The sequence below is a fragment of the Phymastichus coffea genome, unplaced genomic scaffold (assembly GCF_024137745.1).
Source record: "Phymastichus coffea isolate CEN01 unplaced genomic scaffold, Cenicafe_Pcof_1.1 PCOF00154, whole genome shotgun sequence".
In the NCBI taxonomy this organism is placed as follows: Eukaryota; Metazoa; Arthropoda; class Insecta; order Hymenoptera; family Eulophidae; genus Phymastichus; species Phymastichus coffea.
Genome location: NW_026706965.1, coordinates 140,012 through 163,253, shown reverse-complemented (window position 1 = coordinate 163,253; position 23,242 = coordinate 140,012). Strand labels below are relative to the sequence as shown.

General features: G+C 47.8%; 1 protein-coding gene across 2 annotated transcripts; it reads left to right on the top strand.

Annotated features, from left to right (window-relative positions):
- Window positions 1–906: 906 nt before the first annotated feature.
- Window positions 907–22,788, top strand: LOC131672584 (delta-like protein 1). Of its 2 annotated transcripts, XM_058949919.1 has the most exons (8): window positions 1,124–1,261; window positions 6,800–6,922; window positions 17,428–17,531; window positions 18,130–18,286; window positions 19,912–20,034; window positions 20,142–20,272; window positions 21,299–21,575; window positions 22,455–22,788. In XM_058949919.1, the coding sequence occupies exons 1-8, from the start codon at window positions 1,257–1,259 to the stop codon at window positions 22,786–22,788; spliced, it is 1,254 nt and encodes a 417-aa protein (XP_058805902.1). In that variant the 5' UTR covers window positions 1,124–1,256. The 2 variants fall into 2 exon arrangements, with proteins under 2 accessions (XP_058805903.1, XP_058805902.1); XM_058949920.1 differs by lacking the exons at window positions 17,428–17,531; window positions 18,130–18,286; window positions 19,912–20,034; ... (1 more) ...; window positions 21,299–21,575; window positions 22,455–22,788 and adding an exon at window positions 10,123–11,959 and having other exon boundaries at window positions 907–1,261.
- Window positions 22,789–23,242: the final 454 nt, after the last annotated feature.

The following is a 23,242-nucleotide window of genomic DNA, read 5'->3' as shown; positions in this document are numbered from 1 at the left end:
CGATGTGCACTTTTTGAAGCTGCTATAATTATCAAAGCGAACAAAGGGTAAAGGAAAATGCTCTGTTAGGAAGAAAAAAACGCCGTCGTCATAAATTGAAGGAACGGCGCGCGTATTACTCAATCATTTCTCCAACAATCGAGGCATAAATCGAGGATGATCAATACTTGAGACACGCACGAGGGCTGCTTTAATTTCATAAACGGATTAATAAACTGGCCTTTGAAATCGCGTGTCCGCACAGGCAGTTGCCGCGCGATAAATAAATCGCAACATGACCGAATTACCTTGCTCTCACGGAGAGCACTTATAAAGAAGTCCGGCTTTAATAGCGATTCCCTTGGCGGTAATCACAAGTCGCCGCGCAGTTTTTAAATTTACAATAGCCCCGGCAGAAAAGTGGAGATGCAGTCGCAATCAGGCGCTGGATTAACAACTAAACAAGCCGCAACAATTCGTCAATTAAAAAGCTCTGGGGGCAGAAAGGAAAAATAATTTGTACGAAAATAAGTGCTTGCTCTCGGGGCTCTCCGTCTCTCTACGGCTGACCATATGCCGCAGAGAGAGAGAGAGAGAGAGAGAGAGAGAGAGAGAGAGAGAGCGCCCACGGGTAATTACAAGGGATGCTCCTCTCTCTCTCTCTCTCTCTCTCAAGCTGCGGCGGACTGCACAGGATAGCACACCAAGAAGAAGAAGAAGAAGAAGAAGAAGAAGAAGAAGAAGAAGAAGAAACGAGTGACCACCACGGCGGTGGCGGGCTCAGGCAGCGGTTGCGCTCCTCTATGTTACGTTCGGAGCAAGGGAGAAAGGAGGGGAGCAGTTGCGCGTCGAGCCTGGTGGGAGATGCGCGGCTATATAACGGACTGGCTCTGGCCGAAGGGTCACAGTCTTGAATCCCCGCTGGAGCTGGGCGCTACATTGCGACGCTTATCCGAGGCTTGAACGCAGTGCGCGCGCGCGCTTCCCGCGATAAAGTTTGTTGCTCCGCGATTCGGTGCGCGGCTCCGAACGGCTTGCGCCACACCGCATACGGATTTCCAAACTCGACAGTTTCCAGTGTTGCTCAGTGTGCTTTGCGACGATGCTCTCGAGGATGACGCTGTTGCTTTTCGTGGCGGTGTGCACCGCGACGTCGATGGTGGCGAGCTTCGACCTTGGACCGCTCGTGAGAATCGCCCAGTGCAGGTCGCAATGCCTGAAGAGCCACAGCCTCGACGGCTCGTGCGAGTGGTGGAGACACGGCGAGACCGGTTGCAATGAAGTGAGTCCGATATTCCCGCACACACGCACACACTCACGTACACAATCTTCTACTTCGTCCCTCCTTTGTACGCCACTCGCTCGCTCTCTCTCTCTCTCTCTCTCTCTCTCTCTTCTCTCGCGATTGTTTCGAAAGAACGCGCGCGCTTCTTTCTTCTCTGTGTTTCTACCTACGCCTCTCTCTTTCTCGCTCTCTACTTTGATTTTCATTCGGATCTTCAGTGCTGTGCTTCTTTTTCAGTTTCGGTGCGCCGTGCCAACGCGGCGCGCGACAAGTAATTAGGAATTCATGAATGAAGAAAAAAAAAAACGAAAAGAGGAAGATCGGTATCTCTATCTCCGCGCGCGCTCTCTCCCTCTCGCGAGGTACAGCTATAAATTGAAATTCAAAAGTTGCCCTCTCGTTCGTTCCGTGTGTAGGTACCTCGCGATTGAGCTTCCACAATTAATATTCATATAAACGTGCAATCGTTCGTTCGCGGTCGCAAGTCGTTTACTCGCTAATAAATGGTTGGGGGGGGGGGGGTGTCTGCTACTTCGTTGGAAGCCCCTGCAAAGAAGAAGAATCAACGTCTGTCTCTCTCCCTCCCCGCGCGATTATGTGTTCCACGCGCAGCCGGCTGCTGTTGGTTCCCGAAAAAGAGATTTACGACGCGCGGAGAGAGGGAGAGAGTAGGCCTATGCCAAAAAGAGCGCGACTCGGCAATTAGAGATTAAACTTTTGCGCAACGGCCGTGCTTTTCTTTTTCGGTGATTTATGTGCGCGCGCGCGCGAGTGATAAGCGCCGTACACGTACGCACTCGCGCGCTCGCCTTTATTTTTTCCCTCCTGTCCTTTATTCTGTCGGCCGCCTGCTGGCGCGGAGAGCCTGAGAGAACGAGCGCGAGATAATTCTAACTGTATCCTTCGCTCGTTTTTCGATCTGGTAATGTACGCCGAGCAGAGCGGAGCTTAAGAGCGAGCGAGCGCGCGCGCCTATGTGCATATAGGTAGATGTAGGTATGCGTGTATCTCGCCGGAGAAATCTAAATGCCCGTTGAGGAACGGGCCGCGCGAGCGCATGAGTGTACAACGCCCATCGGAAAACAATTATGATAATGCGCGCTCTCGGCTCGCTCTCCGCGCATACGAGACGGCTCGAAAGGAAAAGTCACGTCTTTGATGTGGCAGTGCCTTCTTTCGCGTAATATAAACGTCCTATTTTGCGCTCTCTTTCTCTCTCTCTCTCTCCCGAGAATGTATAAGAAAGCGCGGGCCCATTAATCACGCCGGTAGCTGCGTGCGCTAACAAATCGCTCAATCAACGTCGTCGTCGTCGTCGTCGTCGTCGCGATAACGTACCAGCGATTTTCGACACGATGTGCGTGCATCGGCGTCGCCGTGCCCACTCGGTGTTAATTGTACATCAAAGATAGAGAGAGAGAGAGAGAGTGAGAGAGCGCGCTTAACGCAACCTTTTCTCTTTCCGCGCGATCGGGGGTGGGCAGTACTACGCCGTACGCTCGTTATTAATGCGCTCGGCGAAAGAGAGCGCTCGCCGATAAATCTCCCTCTTCCTGTCACTAGCTATCTGCTGCACGCGGAGTGACGAGGGGCACCGTTCCCATGTGCGCGATAACGCTCTGCAACTAGATCTCTCTCTCTCTCTCTCGCAATTACACCGCATTACGGCCGTTTGCTCTCTCTCTCTCTCTCTCTCTCTCTCTCTCTCTCTCTCTCTCTCGCTGCTATGCTATCTCCTTTTTTTTCTGCTCATTATTCTCGCCGGAGAATGAGATGGGGGAGCCTTCGATTCGCCCTTTTTTTCTGCGTGTCTTCTTGCTTTCATAATGCTACTCTGGGGGGCATTGCGAGATATCGCACAAGCAGCGCTTTTTGAAGTTTACTCTGGAGAGAGGGGAACGAAGGGGGAGAAGGGCATAAGTGAATTGTATATCGGCGCGGATCTCGCTGATAAAGGGTTGCGTTTTCCATTGAGACTTTATCTTTCTCGTGCATTAATAATTTATTATCGATAGAGAAAAAGTAGAGTAGAGCAAGCCGTCTTATTTTTTGGATAGCGCAAATTATAAAGGCCGGCGGGTGAAAGAGAAGGAAGAAACAACCGTCCAGCGTTCGTCTCAATTAATAAGTCGCGGGCGATAAATCGCGCCTGCGCCGCGCTTTTAACAGGCGACGCCGCTTCCCTCGCTGCGGATAGATCGCGGCTATAAATCCGGCGGCATGTATTATTCTCGACGAGATCCCGAAAAAGTTGCGCGTGCACAAAGCGACAACAGCGGCAGTGTCCCCTCCGGCGTTTATACGGCGTAGGTACGTTGCTGCCTCTAGCCAGCTAGCTGCTGGCGGCAGATGGGCCGGTCACAATTAAAGGAGCGCGAGGGCGTTGCTCATTTGGCCCGAGCTGAAGAGAGCGAGAGAGAGAGAGAGAGAGAGAGAGCTCTGTCTCTCCATTAAATTTCTGGGAAATCGATTGGTTTCAGGGAGCGCTACTGTTCGCCGCGCTTAATGCGATGCCATTCTCCCCCAGGGGAATTCCTTTTATTTTCCCTCTCGCTCGCTCGGTCGCTCGCTTGTGCAGGCGTGTGCCTTCAAAAGCGACAATGAGAGCGAAATCATCCATTCAAATTTATGCTGCTCCGAACGCAAATATTCCTCTCTCTCTCTCCCTTTCCGCCGAAAAAATGGCATCGAGCGGGGCCAAAATTCATAAACCGGGGAGATTTTGGAATGGGGCGCGCGCGCGCGCGCGCTCACCTCGGCAGCATCTAGATTAGAATGACAATTATTGCGCGCCGCTGGAGGCTCAATTAGGCCGCGCGAAATTTGTCGCCGCGCGAACCGAGACACCGAGAAGAGAGAAGCGCGCGCGGGTCCCGCGAAGCGGGCGCTAGGTAATGAGCATCGCGATTCGCCGGGGGTAATTGTTTGCCGATCACGCCGGCGCAACGTCAAGTCGATGCTATCGCGACGGCGGTTGGCTTGGCTCGCGCTTCTTTCTCTCTCCCGCGCTAACTCCACGGCGCTCTCGCTCGGCTCGCCCGCTCGCCATCGATAACCGAATATCGCAGCTCGTAAATCAGTCGATTCTCCCTTTCGCTCCTCTCGCTCGCTATTTTTTCGCGCCCCCCGTTCTCGCTCTCTTTGTCTTACTTCCCGGCACGCTACTCTTCTGCCTCGTTTTTGCCCCCTCGAAAGCGTCACGGGCACCCAGTTCCGCCTCTCCGTATACGTATATTGACCTTTATCGACAGGTAGCGAGTGGTGCGCATACTTTTCAGCGAATAATTCACGCCAGTGCTTATTAACTCCCGGACCGGCAGCCAACAATTTTGTTATCAAACCGACTATATTTGTCCTCGACTGTGTTACGTCTACACGTAGAGGTTTCTTTTCCCACATTCGCTTCTTTTTTTCTTATTCTCTCACGTCTCTCGCTGCACGAACACGAGCCAGAATCACGTGCGACGCGCTTCGAATTTCTGGGGGCTCTGCGTCGTGGTCGCAGGTCAGCTTGAATTTTCCGGTCGCGCGGGAAAAAATAAACGGCTCGGGAAGAGAAGAAGGCGACCCGGCGCGACGCATCCTAGGCCTACTATGAAAATAACGCGCGCTAATGGCATCCGTTAAGGAGAGCCCAGCGCACGCTAATGGTCGTTCTCTTTTTCCCTTTTTTTTTCCCCGACGTCTCCAAGCCGTTAAGTTTCACGGGGGATTCACGGGCACACGCTACGCTACGGCACAAGCCAGTTAGCCATTATTTCTATTGCGTGTCGTGACTGCCGCTGCTGTCGCCGACGACGACGCGAGTGATGTGTCCGTTAATGGGGATGCTCGTCGTGCGCTCGCGCCTTCATTGTTAATCGCAACGGTGCTCTTCTGCCCTCTGGAGAGCGCGTCATCCCGCGCGATCGAGTGAAAAAAGAAAAGAAAAAGAACGCCAAACGATCGGGATGCTCTCGAGGCGCGTCTCGAAGTCTATAATCGGTATCAAATTACAGGCTGCTGTGCAAACATGCACACACATACAGATTTATTCGGAGCACGTAAAAAGCGCTTAAGCCGAGTAATCAGGCCAACGACCTTGCCCTGCGATGTTCCGTGGCAAGTAATTATCCGCTGCGCTTCCATCTCGTCGAAATGGTCGGACGGTCGGTGCCCGATGACTATGTTCGAGCTCTCGCGCGCAGGGTAATTGCCAACATTTTCCTCGCGAGATACGCGCGCAGAGGGGGGTGGATGGGGAGGTTGGAGAGGAGGGAGGGTGGGGGTCTCCTTAACGACCTCCTTGCCGGAATAATTTGTCGTCGAGAGCGAGCAGCGCGAACAGCAACAGTTGTGCGAGGGCGAGCGAGAGTCGGGTTTCGAATTGCAAATGCGCACTCAATACACCGTAAGTCGCGTGGTTTTAAGCGCCTCGTAAAAGCCACGAGCTTACGGCTTATCCGTAAAATTGATATTCACGGAACCGCGTGCCGCCTGCGCGATCATTAGCGCGCCGCGAGCGTTGTAATTGAGATAATCAAAGAGTTGGCGATGTGGAATCCGCGTCGGCGTTACGTTTGCGCGCCTAACCCGTGGACGCGGCCGCGCTCGCTCCGCTTCGCAATAACAAGCAAGAGCAGAGAGACGGCCAGCCTGCTGCTGCTGCTGCTGCTGTTTGCTTGCCGCTGCAAGAAAAAAACCACCGCGACGACTACGACGGCGACGACGACGAGAGAAGCGGAGGACCTTGAATCCCTCTCTCCCTCGGCCGCTCGCTCATGAGCGATTATAATTGCTGTAAATCAAGTATGTTAAAAGCGCGAGCGTATAACGCGATCAAGCGAGCGTTCGGCTGCAATTTATGAATTTATTAAACAGCCAAGCGAGCGAGGCAAGCAAAAGCGCGTTCTCTTTTCTTGCTCGACGTCCCTTCGGATACGTCATTAACGTTGCCCCCGTGGCGTTTCTACGAAGAGAGAGAGAGAGAGAGAGAGAGAGAGAGAGAGAGAGAGAGAGAGAGAGAGAGAGAGCCTGCACACTGAGTGAGTGGGCTTCGCTCTCTTCTCGACAAAATAAAGGAGCACGAGCGAGCGAGAGAGAGAGAGAGAAGAAATCACGAAACAGGCTCGCCGCTCTCGCTCGCGTATACCCCAATAAATATGAAAACGACGCCGCGCGCGCGGACGAAGAGAGCGAGCGAGCGAGCGAGAAAGGGCAGAAGGATTCGAATTAGCCTCCAACCTGTTTCAGCCATAACGTAGACTCTTTCTCTACGTCTTCTTCGTTTTTTTTTGCTTTTCTTTATTTTTTTTCCTCTTCTCTTCCTCCTCGCTGACTTGCCCTCTTCCTTCTTTCGCTCACTCGCGCTTTCTCTCGCTCTCCTGGTTTCTTTCTCTCTTATTTCGCGATAGAGATCCCTCTCTCGGGAAACCTTTTTCCTTTGTACGAGATGCTCCCGTTGGATCTTTCTCTATGCGTTACAACGTGTGACACACGCACGCATACCTGGGAAGCAGAGAATACGTAGCTGACTGTCGATCTTTTTTTTCCCAGTGCTGGCAGTACTGCGAGGCCCTGGAGCGTCAGTGGGGCGGTTGGAAGCAGGCCGCTAGCCCCAAGGCCCAGCAGCAGCAACAGGCGCAACCAACTAACTGCGACGAGCAAGAGTACAAGCAGGTAAGACCATCAGACCGACACAATGCCTATTGCCTTACTTATTTATCCTCCTCTCCGGCCAAACGCCGTTTGAGAAATTAACGATGATTCCATGTTGGGATTGATAATTAAAATATCCGAAGAGAATCAAAATGTATCGGGCCACATTAAAATTCATGAGACATGGAGAAAAGGATCGAGAGGGAGCTGAATTAGCCTTCAATAGCCTCTCTCTGTCTCTTCGCCCGCGCATTTTAGTTATTATCTCGCACACGCCGCGCGAGAGAAATTTGCTTCGGAACGCGCAAAAAATGCGCTCGTGTGTTCTTACGAGCCGCGTTGTTCGTAATTAATTCCTTGTTTATGATCGCCAGACCCAGTGTATGTCTACGAAAAAGCAGCGAGATAGAAAGAGAGAGAGAGAGAGAGAGAGAGAGAAAGAACGGTCGCATTAATTACGTATTTAAAGAAGCCGAGAGAGAGAGCCTCCCAGCAGAGAGTTATTCTCGAGAGAGAGTCGAGCTGCACTTTCCGGAAATTTACATATCCCCCCTCGCGCGTTCCGAATTCTCAATTTTTCTTTTTTTGGGACTCGGAGACATGCTCTCAAGGATTTATTTCGGTTAATCGAGCAGAAAAATATGTTTAGATCGCGCGTGATTTATTATCGCGCGTACGTATTTATATATGAGCGATCGCTCGCAGCAACCGCGGCGACGAGAGAAAGAGCATATATCTTTCTTTTTATTTCTGCCTATGTGCGCCTGAGGAAATCTTGCTATCCGCAGTGCGCAATTAATTCTGCTGCAGGGGCTATATGGAAAATTAATTTTTCCTCGAGTGATATACGGAGGCTTATGTTTATTCATCGCGGTCGTTTCTTTCTCTCTATTAGTTTTTTTTAACAACTCGACACGTAATGCTCTAACGAGAAAGAGAAAAAAACCTTGATTGATTGTCTTGACACGATTGTTTTTTTATTATTATTTTTTGAAACTTAAATTGATTCGAGAGAGAGAGAGAGAGAGAGAGAGAGAGAGAGAGAGAGAGAGAGAGAGAGAAGGAGAAAATATGAGTGATGCACTCAGTTCCACAGAGTGTTAATTCCGTCGAGGCAATCTCGATTCGCTTATACACCTATAGGAAAGGTAGACATGCCAGTAAAAATAAATTCGAAAGAATGTCACGCGCACATTAACTTTGCGTTGTTTTTTTCTCCTCTCAAGTTCTTGGCGAAGGAAGAAAGAGAAGTAAAGCAAAAGCTTAATGTCTCTTGAGGCTTTTTTGCCGATGGTGTGGCCTTTGCGGGGCTAATCGCGAGCCGCGAACAAGGTTCCGAAGTAGAGGGAGAGAAAGAGAAGCCAGGTAATTCGCGCGCATCAGGTGCTGCAATCCGATCATGGAGCGGCCAAGCGCAAGCTCATCGATCCGACCGACTGCACCGCGAGACTTCTCCGGTTACCAAGGCCCCTCTTTCTCGATCTCTTTTTCTCTGTCTGTCGGCGTGCGCGGGCGCGTCTTTTCGAATCGTTCCTTTTTTTTATGTTCCTGCGCGATCGACCAATTCAGTTTGCCTTTCCTCTCTCCTCTCGTTTCTTCTTCAATTTTTCCAATTACACGCGACGACCATTTCGACGGTCTATCGCATAGTTCCAATCTTTCGTCCTCGCTTCATCTCGGGTTTCCACTTCTTTTCCTCCTCTTCTTCATTTTCCAAAACGCAGCACGAAGCATTCCTCTCTCCGACGAATCCGAAGGGCTCCCACGACGCGACGCCGCTAACAGTCCATTGAAAGAGAAGGCGCGTCTCAATTCGGCGATCCATCTTATAACACAGCCTCTTGGTCTACTACCTGCGCCGATTTTCACAGAACGTTCGAGGGTAAAAAATATATATACTCTCTATAGTGTCTCTTTGGTAGTCGATATTGATCTTTTTCCGACACGGATTTCCACGAATCAACGAGGCGACACTAACGACCAAAAATTTATCGCCTTTACTTCGGCTTTTGTCACGGTCCATGCAGTTACATCGATCGCTGCAGATTTTCCCTCAAAAAAAATCCTGTCGAGTGCGGGAGGTCGATAAATCGATTGCGTTTCGCGCATGCGCTCTCTCTCTCTCTCTCTCTCTCTCTCTCTCTTTGCCCATAACAAAGCTACCAGACTCAGAATCTCTCTCTCCCTTTCCCTCTCTCTGTCTCCCATGCGCACAATGCACACACAGCCTCCGACATAAAAAGGAGCGAAGGCCCTCTCGTTCTTGTTCTTCTCTCTTTGCTCGGGCGTTCGGGAGAGAAAAGAGAGTCGCCGTGCGTTGTTCGCTGCACACGCACGCACGCATACTCATCCAAGGGAGATAAGAATCTTCTCAAACATACTTGTGGATACATTTCGGGATACCTAGACGCCGCGGTGCGCGAGAAATCGAGTGTAAAAATTTATGAAAAAGGAAAAAGTTCCTCCGCAACGTAAATCTTATCTCCCGCGCGAAGCACATACACGCAGCGCAGACCGATCGGAATTTTCGACGCACGGACTTTGGACGATCGTTAATTAGCTTTCTCGCTCCCTCCCTCCCTCTCTCCGTCTCTCTCCGTATGGCCTCTCCCTGCAGCACTAAAATTACCGGCCGTTAATTTGCTTTCGCGAGTGCGCGCGCGCGCGTATCTAAACGGCCCGCTCTTTATACGCGCGCTACGTAAACACCGTTTCGCTAACTGCTTGTTCTTAACGCCCCGTCGTTTTGAGCCCACCTCCGGCACCGCAGATAACGTACCACGCATTTAATTATTTACGTACTGCTCTAAATAAGTTATCCAACCGAAGCTCTCCCTCTCTCTCTCTCTTTCTTCTTTGGCACTCCCATCTCTTCGCTCCTCGATGCCTTCGGCTGTTTTGATTACGTACTCGTAAGAATGTCGATGATTACCGCTGTACTCTTTTTTTTTTAAACGTGGAACTGGCAAAATCTGCAAAGCATCGAATATTTAGCACATTCACATTTTTTAAAAGCCCCCCCCCCCCCCCCACCCGCCCTTCAAAATCAAACGTCTCGCGTGAGATAAGAGTGCGCCAAGAAAGAGAAGGCTGCTGCTCATTAAAACGGCTGACCAGGCGCCAAAAGCCCTCTCGACAGTCGCCTCCTCTTTTCCACGTGCTTACACAGGCCGACATAACATAGACACATAAACTCAAGCACATAATTGTTCTGTCAACAGTGTCCATCGTGCAGAACGGCCTGCGAATACCGAAAGAGTCAAGTAGTCGAGCCGTACCTACCATCGATGTTACCAGCGCCACACCACGCCCCGGTGAGCCTGACCAAGAATGACGTGGCGGTGATGCTGCGCAAGGTACGCAACGAGTGGCGGGTATTCGACTTCTACCCTGGCGTACGAGCTCCGAGCAACCTTCGCCAAGACGAGTGGATCGTCGCCGTTGTCGAGGACGGCGGTGTTGCCCACTACAGTTGGGAACAGTGGACTCCTACTTTGGATTCTCTGAAGGAAGGACCACTCTACGAAGCTACAATCTCCTGGCGAGATGTCGATCATCAGCTCAAGAGGCAACAGATTGCCGAGCAGAAGAAATTCAACGACAGGGTGAGGCAGTTCTTCCTCGAGAAATACGGCGAGAAAGTGCTCGAGTGGAGGAATCAGGACGAGGAGCAAGCTATTCCCGAGGAAGTATTCCGTCGTTTCTTCTTGAAGAGGCGCGATCACGAGTCGCACCAGATCGACGAATCCAATCCAGAGCCATCGACCGTCGACTCGGAAGACGAACGAGCTCAAAGCCAAGTCGCCAAGGAATCGTTTGTCATATCGTGGGAGCCCGAAGCTGGTGGTCTCATGGGTAACCAAGTCGCTGACTCCAATTTCGCACAGATTTCCTTGCTGCCCGGTACCAAGTATCTGGTGAGGATCGCCTCGAACGAGGGTCCCGGTAGCTTCCCCATCGAAGTCGACACAAGGCCAAGCTCCGTCCAAGTGCACAGGATAAAAAAAAACTTCGAAAACATATTTCCATGGGCATTCCTTGCCGCCTGCACGTCCGTAGCCATTCTCGTCTGCATCATTGTCATTGCCAAGCTGCTTAGGCGGGTGAAGGAGGTGGAGCCCGAAGAAGAGGTTTGATGATAAACGAGAGGGTATAACCGTGCCAGATATGAGACTGATGGTGATGATGATGATGATGGCGATGATGATTAAGACGTGGAGTGACTGAATAAAAAAAGTGGCGTCCACATGGAAGAGATCAGTAGTGCGTCCAAACACTACTGTGACGATTAATATTTGTACAGTTTGTAGAATTGTGTAAGACGAAAAAGCTGGTAACAAGTGACAAGTCACCGAAGTGGCCAGTCCCTCGTGTGTATAAAATTGCCGCGTTATCTATAATAATGTATAGGAAGAACGAAAAAATCCGATCAAATACAATATTCTTTGCAAGATCTGAGAGGAATTCGCTTGTATTGTATCTGTAATAATTGTATGTATAAAATTGCGTACATAGGCTTAATCAACTTGTATTTTTCTTATGGTCGTTGCCACGAGCGTCTGTTCTATACTTTTATTTTCTTCGTCCCTTAATGTACAAAAGTCTATGTTCTTTATATATTTCTCTATATAGAACGCGTCTTACAGTTTCACCAAAATGCCATAATTGCCGCGCGCGCGGCCTCGTCTCGAGGGGACACTCCCTGTCCTTTTTATATACGAAGATTCCGTTGTTTTTTGTGCGCGTCAAGTGAGATTATCTTTTAACGACTGTTACATCCCCACGAGACGAAAGCTGTTCGTTTCCTTTTTTTTTAATGCAATGCACATACCTATACAAACAGGCATATAGTCTTTTTCATAATAACCCACACACACACACACACATGTTTTTGTACGATATTTTTGTATTTATAATAATTAAATATCGACCATGCGACTTGCTCAAGCTGCAACGAACAGACTGTACGAGAGTTCCTATTGGTAAGGAGAGCGCATCCACGACTCGATGTAATATTTGTGTCGCAGCGCCAAACATGATTGTATTTATCTGTAAATAGTCTCGAAAACAAACAACTTTGTAAATATTCTTGCTTAGCCGAATTAATAATAAAAATTTATTATATGTGAAATCGCAAAATTACGAGTGTATAAGTTGTTTACTCCTTTTTGTCCAACCCATCCTCGTCGAGTGATGATCCACTGATCGATTCGGCGTGTTTCAATAATGTATGTACGAGAGACGTGAATTATTCGCGATTGTTATTCAATATGCCAATATCCCATAATAAAGTATTGTTTAAATCGTATTAAACGAAATTTCAATTACTCTAATCACGAGTTACATCTTTGAAGATCATTGCATTTAACAACTTGAATGCACAATTATAACTACAAGCAATATTAAAGCTGTATGAGGATCCCGCGATGGTTCCACACATCCGTCGGCAGACTATTAAAAAGCTAACACGAGCTAATTAGTTTTCCTGCAGCTCGCGCCGAGTCAGTATAAGAAAACGGTATACCGTAAAAAAGCCACGAAAGAAAGCCCTCGAACAATTAAAAAACGGCAGCACCGCGCGGAGGAAAGGTCATAAAAAAACGGAGAGAGAGAGAGAGAGAGAGGCAAGTCGTCGACAAAAAACCACAGTGCAAGCCATTCACTCACAAAAAGAAATTGAGTTTTCAAGAGCCACCGCGCCGCTAAAAGAGACGAGCGCCCGCGAAGTGAAGCAAAAAAACAATGAGAAAGAAACAAAAGAAATTACTTCATCTCCATGGGAATTCGGGTTTCGAATGCATCGCGTTTCGCCGCGAGTTGTTCGCGCACCCCCGCGGGAAAATTCGTCTCACTATGGGCAGCAGCGCAACACCCCGTCCGAGTTTTCCAGAGGGCCGTGACAGCAGCAAGCAGACGCTCTTAGGAGCATTAATCTTGTTCCTTTCTTCCTCGCTGCCGTTGTGTGAGAAAGCCCGTTGCTCGCTCCTCTCTTACGAGCGTGGCCATCTATAACGCGGGATTAGGCGCCTCGAGCCCCTTTCGATATGAAAAAGCTCCGAGCGAGGATGTATCACGGGCAGATTATAAGCCGCGATTTGCAGCGGAGACTTAACGTCGACCGGGCTTGTTTAGGAGCTCCGCCGTCTAGTTTCATTTACTTGGGAGAGCATACGAAATTCTTTTCCTACAATTCCCGTTCCTTCTTTTTTTCTTTTATTCCATCTTATTTTTAGACGCTTATCCGACACAATCGCTCCATATGCTCCCCTCGCGCTCCTTCCTATATTAATTTCCGCCGAGTCACTGTGATATACTATATCAAATGACTTTGGCGTGATATCAAATTTTTATACATTCTACAGAGGCAGCGCAACGTTGTTAAAATAGTCAGGGCGAAAGGGGCACGTCGAATCCACATTTCCACGATTACAGTTGTCGAAAACAAAGTTTTGATGATTTGGGCAAATACCTGTTTGCCGGTGGCGGCAAAACAATGAAAGAGGCTTTAAACGCGCAGACGTACTTATAAGGAGTTACGTTAAGAGCCTCTTTCTCTTTCTCGCACACCCGGTAAAAACGCGCGAAGAGTAAGTCGGCTTTTATTTGTGCGCTCGGCCGTAAGCGCTTCACTTCTGGTCTCGCGCCCCCCAGGAATTTCGAGCCTGCCGGTGCCGCCTTTTTGCGAATGTCGAACTGCCGCTGTATATACACTTGATCGAGTTGACGCGTCGGTCGCTGACCAGTGCGTTTCTTCCCCCCCCCCCCCCCCCCGTTCATATCTATCTCATCAGCGCGTCAAAGCAGCGACACCTTATACAGGTGAGAACTCTTCCAATGTTAATAATTCGTCATTGACTTATTTTGGAAGAGATTCTATCCTTATAAGCAACTGAGTAACGAATCCAATAACCGTGCTATAAAAGAAGACGCGAGCACGGTGAAACCATTACAAGTGTTGAATAAAACGGTAATGCCGTGCGTATATAAAAAAACGCGGAAAGAGAGAGAGAGAGAGAGAGAGGCGTAATTAAAATCTGAAGCTTTGACAAGAGTAGCTTATACGCGCGCGAAGAGGAAGAGAGGATGCCAGGCACGCAGGGATGGAGCGCGCGCGGACTGTGCTGCTAATGGACCGGACACGTTCGTGCACACGAGCGGCTGAGTAATTGCGCGATCGCATTAGCGTCAATCTCCATGCGTGCTTTCGCTCGCTTGCTCGCTCGCTTGCGATCGTGGCGGCATTTACGTGTAACGTAATCCAAGCTGGCGATTGGTCGAGCCACAGTGAAAGGACATTAGATTCAGCCAGTGTGTGTGTGTGTATTTGCGTAATCTTCTTTCCCGTCTCGCGCGCAGCAGATTTCGGCGGTGGCGTGCGTATTATAGTCCGGAAATACCCAGTAACTTTCTACAGGCATGGTCCATCGCCTGGTTTCGCTAAAAATACCGATGAGAAATTATCGTCGTAAGCTAAATCGCTCGTAAAGTAAAATGTTCTATACGTAGGATATCTATGGTTCGTTACGTGCATTATGCCTACAGTACGGAAAGCATCGTTAGACTAGCTATTGAGCTTGAGGATTCGTGTGGTTTTGAGACAGCTGTGGTTCAGTTGTGTTCTCGCAAACATACCGACCGTAGAGATGCCTATACCAATAATATAGCTTGGTTGCCCTCTTCGACGACGTTTATGCCATAGCGGACTCTGCGCGCGTATATTTTCAATTCCAAAGCTTTAATGAAATTCTAACGTACGATTGGCTTTCTGCTCGCGAATGCGGAACGAGGCTTTCTTTTTGTCGACCGCAGGCTCGGAAAATTAGTCTCTCTGCCTGCTGCTAACGAAACAACAGCGACGATAATAACACTGAAACTTTTTAACCCAGCGTGGAAGTATCGCTATACTTTCAGACAAACAAATAAAAACTCGCTCAAAGATCCTCTCAACACCTGGATGAAATTTGTCGTGGTTTGGCGGCGTCGTCGTCTGCGCGACCGTGAGCAGCAGCGGAGCATACAGCATTGAAAAGCATCGCGAGCAAAAACCTCTCTCACTTTCGGACGCGCAGCAAGAGCAAGAGAATACGTGGCGCAAAATCATCCGTCTCTGTAGCACGTGCATAGTGGCCTCTCTCTCTCTCTCTCTGGCTCTAACTTTGGCTGTGTGCTCACACGCCGCTTGCAGGCGATCGGCATCTCTTCGGAGCATTTAAAAGCGAGGTCATCGGCGCGTACCTCCTTCTCTCTCTCTCTCTCTGTCTCTCTCTCTTTCCCCTCTCTTTCTCTCACCTTTTTTGTCACTGCGTCTCGAAGAAGAGAGAGAGAAAGAGAGAAAGAGAGAGAGCTTATCTGGCAGCTGCCTTCAATCGAGATAAATCCTCTCTCACTGGATGCATCCTCCTCTTGCGTTTGCTTTGCGTTTCTCTTTCTTCCGATCTGCGTGCATTGAACCTACGAGCGCGAGCGCGCGAAACGAGCGCGAGCGCACAATAAACGTACACTCTCACGTAGAGAGAGAGAGAGAGAGAGAGAGAGAGAGAGAGAGAGAGAGAGAGAGAGAGAGAGAGAGAGAGAGAGTGCACGACCACAGCTTACTGTCTTTCGGTTACGTCCGCGAATGCGTTCTGCGCGCGTGTGCGCGCACTGCAAAAGTGGGTCGTGACCTCGAAAAAGCCGGCCCACGGTACCGTTAGCGGTGTGCGCCTCGCGCGTTCGCCGGAACACTCCGCGCCGGGCTCAGTCTCGACTAGGAAGCCGAACATGCTGGCGCTACTTTTCGCGCTGCTACAGCTGTCCGTCAGGTCGGCCGAACCGCCAGCCGCACAGCGCATTGCCGTCACCGGGATCGCCGCTGCCGTCGGCCTTCTACACCTGCCAACCGGCGCCCTCGCCGCTGGACCCAGGTCGGCTTTATTTCCTTATTTTTTTTCTTTCTTTTTTTTTTTTTTTTTTATTTCTTCGGCCTTTATTCTCTCGAGGCATCCGCGCGCCACAGAGATACGTTCAATGTTTATTCAATGGGGAGCAGATGAATGGCTTATTCAGGCATCGCGATATTGGAAAATCACGCTGCCGGCGTTTGAATGCTCCGGCCGGCGCGCATTGCGCTGTCGACGCGCCAGCTCGCGCTAGCCGCTCTGCATGCTCTGCAGCTCTCCGGCAGCGGCTGGCCGGATTGAAATGACGATCTTTAGCCCGTTGAAAGCACGAAAAATCGAATGAGACTTGCGTGTTACTGCGCGCAAGCCGATTTCAAAGGATTCGCGCGACCTTTTATTCAACTATGTCTGTCGAACTGCCGTAACAATCCAATTAAATCCATTTAATTAATCGAGCGGGCGTTCCTTGGCGTTCTTCTCCAATCGGGCCTCTCCAAAAAGTTATCTCTGTTAGCATGCGCGCGTTGTACATCGCTAGGGAAAATGGAGGCGTGAGATGGCAATTCACACGTTTCTCGGTAAGGTTTTTGGTGGCGCGCCACAATGAAAAAACAAACGGCGTATTGCAGAGCTTTCTAGAGCAGAAAGTGATGGTTCTGTTTCTGCTGGCAATTTTCTCGCTCGTTTCCAGAGCCTTCCCTCGTCGGGCGGATGACTTGGCGCGATCGCACGATGCATTCATAACTATCAATTTGGTAGCGGGCAAATCTTTACAGTTAGCGTTCGGAATGCACTATTATTCTATCTGTAATTGTTTCTCGATAACGAAACAAGAGAGAAATAATGTTACTGTTAAATGGAAACGAAAACGTTACGGCATTCGAGTAAGTGCCGTATCTGCTCTGTAATTTTGCTTTCTATATAACTGCATAAGCATTTCCTGTTCCCTCGGTGCCCAATCAAGGCGCTACTTCGGAGAGCGACTTAAACAGCCTTTATCAATGAAATCTAGGATCGAGTTAACTCGTCGAGCAAATTAAATGAAGAGGAATTCAATGAAGCCGAAAGAGAGAAAAGAAAAACAGAAGGGGGTGAAAGATAGATCGACAGTAGCCTCTCGGCGGCTTTTTGGGGGAACGCGCAGGCCGATCTTTCAATTTAACGAGATCCGGCGTCGATAGCCCGCGCGTGTACCGGTTCGCTGCTCGCTCGGGCCTCGTTCCCTTAGCCGCTATTTCGGCGATGTTGCGTGCTCGACTGCGTGCGCGGTGTTTTTTGTCTTTTTCACCTGCGTCGCTGCTCTCTCGAGCGAGGTCCGCTCCGAGAGCTGGGATTCCGGCAATACCTATTAAATAAGGAGCGGCCGCGCGGCGCAACGCGATACCAGTCACACACTCCGCGATCGACCGGCCAAAGGGGCGTGCCGGAAGAATACTCCTCCGTTTCGAGACTGCGCCCGAATCCACTTTTTCAGGCTTGCGTAATCGGTAGGATGCGCGGACTGTTCGATTCGACGAAAAAAACAACACTTTTTGGCCCTTAATCAGATGAACTCTGCACGGCATAATATTACGTACGAGGCCGGCCCGCTTTCCGAGCAATTCTTTCCAGTTACCAATTATTCAATGCATCGTTTTGCTTGTATAGGTACGTGCCAAAATGGAAGAAGCAAGCATGCGAAATACCGGCCACCCAGCATCCCGGTTCCCACTACGTGTGTGACGATCAAGGAGAACTCAAATGTATACCAGGTATTATAATTTGCACATTACTTGCCGTAATCAATGTTCCTTGGTTGACAGTGCACCGAGAACACTCGGGCTGCCCAATTTTAGTAAATTCAATAGTCAAGTCATAAATAATACGGCAAACTATATTATAATATTGTTAACAATACTAAAAACCTATAGTAAAATTTACTTTTTAAATCAATTAAAATAGAGTAAATTATGCTATATTTTTTATTTTCAATGACAATTTTTCACTGTCACGCGAATAGCTTTCTTGCCCATAACATTGTGGAACATCTCAACATGGCAGTAATTTCTATCCCTTTTTAGTAACTAATATTACACGTTAGTTCGCAAAATAAATTATTTCCTCGTGGTTGGTTGAATTTTCTACTACAATTTTTTCCCGGTGTACAAATGATTCCTAAGCACAATTCCAAGAATAGTTCGCGGTAAAATACAAAACGAAGCACACAATATAATTAAATAATTCGTCAAAGTCTCGTGCGCATAATTCCCAGAAACTCTAAGCCAAGACAATGAATATTCAGTTGAAGAAAAAAAAATGCCAAGGTGTATAATAATTCAGCGTCTAAAATGAGAAATTGCGTGCGATTAGGATGGACCGGGGACCTGTGCGACGTGCCAATTTGTCGGAAAGGCTGCGACCCTCTTCAAGGCTACTGCAGACGACCCGGCGAGTGCCGCTGCAAGCTGGGTTTCTACGGCGAGCTCTGCGACAAATGTGTCGCTCTACCTGGTTGTCAGCATGGCAGGTATTTTACAAATATGCCCCGTCTCTCCATTCCTCTTGAAAAAAACAACTATATATCCAGACCGCCCTCGCATACCAGAGTCTTGCGCCGAGTCGAATGTACGAGCTGTTGATTTTTCGTGAGGTCGACGTCGCTAAAAGATCGCGAGAAAATTTCCAATTCTCAAAACGCTAAGAACGACGTAAGCTCTTTCGCTAGATACACCTTTGACGTCCGTAAGTAGAAAGTTTTGTGAAATTGCAAACAATAGGCGATGTCGCTTAGTCATCTTGCGGGTCTTTTTTGTGTTTTTTTTTTATTTTCGTAAGAAAAGTGGCGCGAGCTTGACTTTCTCGTACATATACTTGCGGGAGCTACTGCGCTAGGGCACCTGTACTTTATGCATAAGCTCGCACGCGTCATAAAGAACGGTGGAAATTTTATTTTGGCCGTAACTCCCGTAAAAGACTTTCCTTTTTGGAATTGAAACTGTGTTTGCTAGAAAGTTTCGTGCGCGGAGGGCATCGACCACTTTGCCTTTGATATTCATTCGTAATCATAGAGCGCGCACCGCCGCATGATGCATCCATCGCGTTACATACGGGCAAATATTTGATGCGGCATAATACGTAACTCTGAACTGCCAGCAATATTTTTTGCACTTAGAAAATTATTTCTCTCGCAAACTGTTTAATTTAAAGAATTAGCATTTTATTTATCGTGAACTAAATTAAGTAAAGCGCTGTTGAAATATAAATTAAGCAACGGGTCTTTGTTTAAATGAATCCTGGATATGGATGTGGGATAAGGCGTATCGACGCAATACATCCAGTGGGTCACGGTTGCTTCGCACTCGCAGGTCAAAGAAAAGTTATTTCGTGCGATTAGAATTATTACAATCGTGTCAAGAACGCAATCTTCCAGGTTTGGATTTGCATCTCTCTCGCGTCTGTTGTTCGTTCCGAGTGCGTTGTAACGTCGTTTACCGCACTTGATTACGCTCGCGCAGCCTTGAAACGCGAAAACGAATAATGGTGCACTTTGCGCTGCGCTCCACAGAAGGCAACAAACAAACGAAGCAAAATCTTTGCGTATAATTTAGCAAAAGCCATTATACGGGGACAGAGGGAGGGAGAGCCGCTACTCGTGACTTTGAAACTGCGCGTCAAATAATAGCCCGGCGCCAAAGCAGCGTGTCCTTTGTAACGGTATCCCCGTTCAAACGCATCATCGTAACGTTGTAGCATAAAAACAAAGGGAAGAGAGGGAGCAACGAAGGAAGAAAAAAAAAAAAAAAAGAAAAAAAGCGGCATCGACGACGGACGACGCCTTTAGCATCCGCAACAACGGTATTCGCTTTCACCGTTCGCGCTCGCTAGGGCTATGGAACTCGAACTCGCTGTGTTCGGGAACCAAGCCGTAAAGAGGATCTCGTTGCCTCCAACGTCGATATGACGCCGTTTAGCGCGATTCGTGACCGGAAACTTCAAAATAAAAACTTTCCCGGCGATCCGCGTTTCTCTTCTCGCGTCGTGTTGTCTCATCGATATGCATTAATAGACGTGTCCATTCGCCTGCGCGGGCCGTCGCACTAATATGTATTTTGCACCGACACGCGTTCGCCAGGCTCATCTATACGTTTCCAGGTGTAACGTGAGCTTTGAGTGCGCCTGCGATCCAGGATGGAAGGGCCTCTTCTGCAGCGAGCCGATTTGCCATCAGGACTGCAATCCGAGCCAAGGATACTGCGAGAAACCAGGCGAATGCAGGTATGTACACACTTATGAGACGACCATGGCAAAATGGGAAGAGCGAGCTTTGCCGAATCCGTCCGCTTGTTTACGCGGCAATAGCTGATGTGAATGGTGAATTTCAGGTGCCGCCTCGGTTGGCAAGGACTCATGTGCAAACAGTGCTCAGTACTACCGGGATGCGTTCACGGAACGTGCCAGGGACCATTAGAATGCCGCTGCGAACCAGGATGGACTGGCATTTTATGCTCGACCCGTAAGCTTCCATAGCAATCATCATTTACTGCGCTAATTCATAAAAAAGAAAACGGACGATTTATTTAACGCGCGGCTCCTCATTAAATTTTGAATGCAAGACAGTACAATGATATTCGCTCGTTTGCATAACAAATGAAAGGGAGGATCGTAAGGAGTATTATAACATTCGAATTCAAGAGGTATCATTAATATTTTTTTAATTACCTATCTCCGCACACCCACTCTGTCGGACACGCATACATAAAAAATAAGTTTCCTTTCTTTTCAAGGTTTTTTTACTCTCAACGACTTGCTGCTCGCGAAAGGCTCCCTCGTGCGATTTTTGTTTTGATAAAGCATCGCGCGCGCACAGCGTTGCGTCATTCGCTAACTCTGAATCAGTATCTTTTTTTATCATCGCTCGTCGCGCGTCGAGAGAGAGAGAGAGAGAGAGAGAGAGACTACGAGAAACTTGACTTTCTCAGAAAAGACACCTGGTAGGTGCGATTTCTTTGACTGCTCACGTGGGGATATCGAGTTACGCTATCAAAGGCACGAGACGATATTTCTTTGATTAATTCCCAGCGGATAATGTTATTTATTCTTGCCCGCGCCACAATTATCAATTGAAAACGGATTTCGAAGGTTTCTTTTTGTATTTTGTAATTGATGACCCTTACCACGCGCAAATAATCCAGCGTGGTTCAAACGTACGCCTGCTCTTTGCGTTCAAATCAATTTATTGTCATTCGACTTAAATCGAGCTAAAGATTACGTAAATCTGATCCATTGATCGAGGGTGCTCGACAGCCGAATCGAAGAGTATAGCTCCCAAGAGGCACTTGTTAAAAGATAAAAATCAATAAGTCCTTGCGCGTCCGTTGTAACTCGGCGCTAGTTCCAAGAAGGCTGGTGTGCGTCAAACAGTAGTGCGTCGTCGCAGATATATAGCCCGGCGTGCCCTTTGAAGCGTATATCCCAGAATGCTTATGCCACCCAACACCAAAAGCTCAGGTTATTGAATATGTGAAATTGGTTGTTGCAGCGATCTGCTCGGCTGGCTGTAGTCGTGAGCACGGCGGCTGCCGACGCCCAAACACGTGCAGATGCCGGGTGGGCTGGACAGGCGCCAACTGCACCGAATGCGTGCCATATCCGGGCTGCCAGCAAGGCACCTGTAGGAAGCCTTGGGAGTGCCGATGCAAGCCCAGCTGGACCGGCGAACTTTGCGACGAAAGGCTCACCTACTGCGACGATCATCCCGAGACGTGCGTTAACAACGCCACCTGCATCAGCGTCACGCCTGAAAACGGCGATTATAGGTGAGACATCCGGCTCGCCGACAATCTCAAGTCGAGTCACACTTACTCGTATACCTGTCGTGGGTCGTCACCACGCCACCGCGCATAAAACAACACTAACTGTACAAGGACACGATGAAAGGTCTACAGAGATGCTGGGATACCTTGAGATGTCAACGCCAACTGTTTTGCTGACAGCTCGACTAATGTTCTTCTCAGACCTGTTATAAAGACTTGACAAAGTGTTTGCACACTCTATTTCGCGTTTTTTTCGAAGAAACGGCCCTATATTATACGAAACAATGCTGTTTATAAGATCGTTACATTCGGATTGTTTTCGTGACAATGTAAATTGTATAGCTATTGGAACGGTGTCGTGAAATTATCATCGGACGTAATTTTATAAAATAACGAGCGTCAATAATTTAATTATTCTTTTAAGTACAAAATGTCCACCGAAGTTAGGTAAATTTAAAAAATTTAGATCACGATTAAAAATGAGTCTGAGCAGCAGGCGTCCATTGGATATCATGCTGGAATAATTCAATATCAGTTTTTTGCACTTTTGTATTTCAATACTTTAACGCCGGATAACCAATAACAAAATTTACCAAGTAAAACTCTTGACGCGCGCATATCGTATATAAGTTTGAAAAGGACAATTGTACGTATTGATCTAGAGGTCCAGGCAAATCAACGCAAAGATGTTTTTCGCGTATTTGAATTCGTAGCAGGAGATTAATATGATTTCACGATCGCATAAAAATTATTAACAATTTAGTAAATAAATGGTGATATCAGTCACCATTACAGTCCAATATAAGTCCATCATTTATTAAAATGTATCAAAATAAGCGTAATACTCCATAATAAATTAATAAATATAATTTAAACATGCAGATGTATATGTGCACTGGGCTTCCACGGCAGACGCTGCGAGAAGATGACCGAAGTACCAGCGACAGATTTAACACCACCTGAGCCGGACGAAACACCAGAGATGAATATCAGCAGTACTTCTCATGACAGTCCTGTAGAAGACGCTGAAATAATATCCGCATCAAGTACGGAAAAGACGCGTACGACTGAAACCGAAACAGCAGAGCCATTGGGTCATATAGCCATAACTGATCCTCCAAAGGAAGTAGAATCTTCACAAACGGCTGGCAAGTGGCCACCTGAGCCGCCAACTGATTCGCCACTTCTGCAATTCGACGTCGAAAACGAAACGTAAAGGCTTTATATTTGATAGCTCGATGACTTCGTATTTTTGTATGTTTTGATGTAGCGTATAATAGTTATGCGACGATTATTTATTTATTTATTTATCTATTTTACTACCGTAATTTATTTGTTTTGTTTTTGATTGTTTGTCGATACATTATTTTTAGACAGATCTTGATCTTATTATAATTATGAGGTTCGATTTATACTTTTTAATTCGAAATCAGTCACAATTTTTATTGCGAATATCTGATACGCAAAATGAAGAAAAAATTAGTTTACACAGCATTCGGGTTTATTTAAAAAAAAATGAAAATGTTATTATTCTATAGTAATCTATTGATTTCATTATAATTCGTGTACTTTTTCACAACATTAACACAACTTAAAAATAATTATTATTCAAATGATTTGAAAGACTCTTAGTCAAATATTTAGTGACAATGTATGGAACATTATTTTAG

Excerpts from the sequence above, each read along its gene's own strand:
- LOC131672584 (XM_058949919.1), top strand. Across the intron at positions 17,532-18,129 it reads AGAACTCAAATGTATACCAG|GATGGACCGGGGACCTGTGC; the intron begins GTATTATAATTT and ends GCGTGCGATTAG. Across the intron at positions 21,576-22,454 it reads CCTGAAAACGGCGATTATAG|ATGTATATGTGCACTGGGCT; the intron begins GTGAGACATCCG and ends TTAAACATGCAG.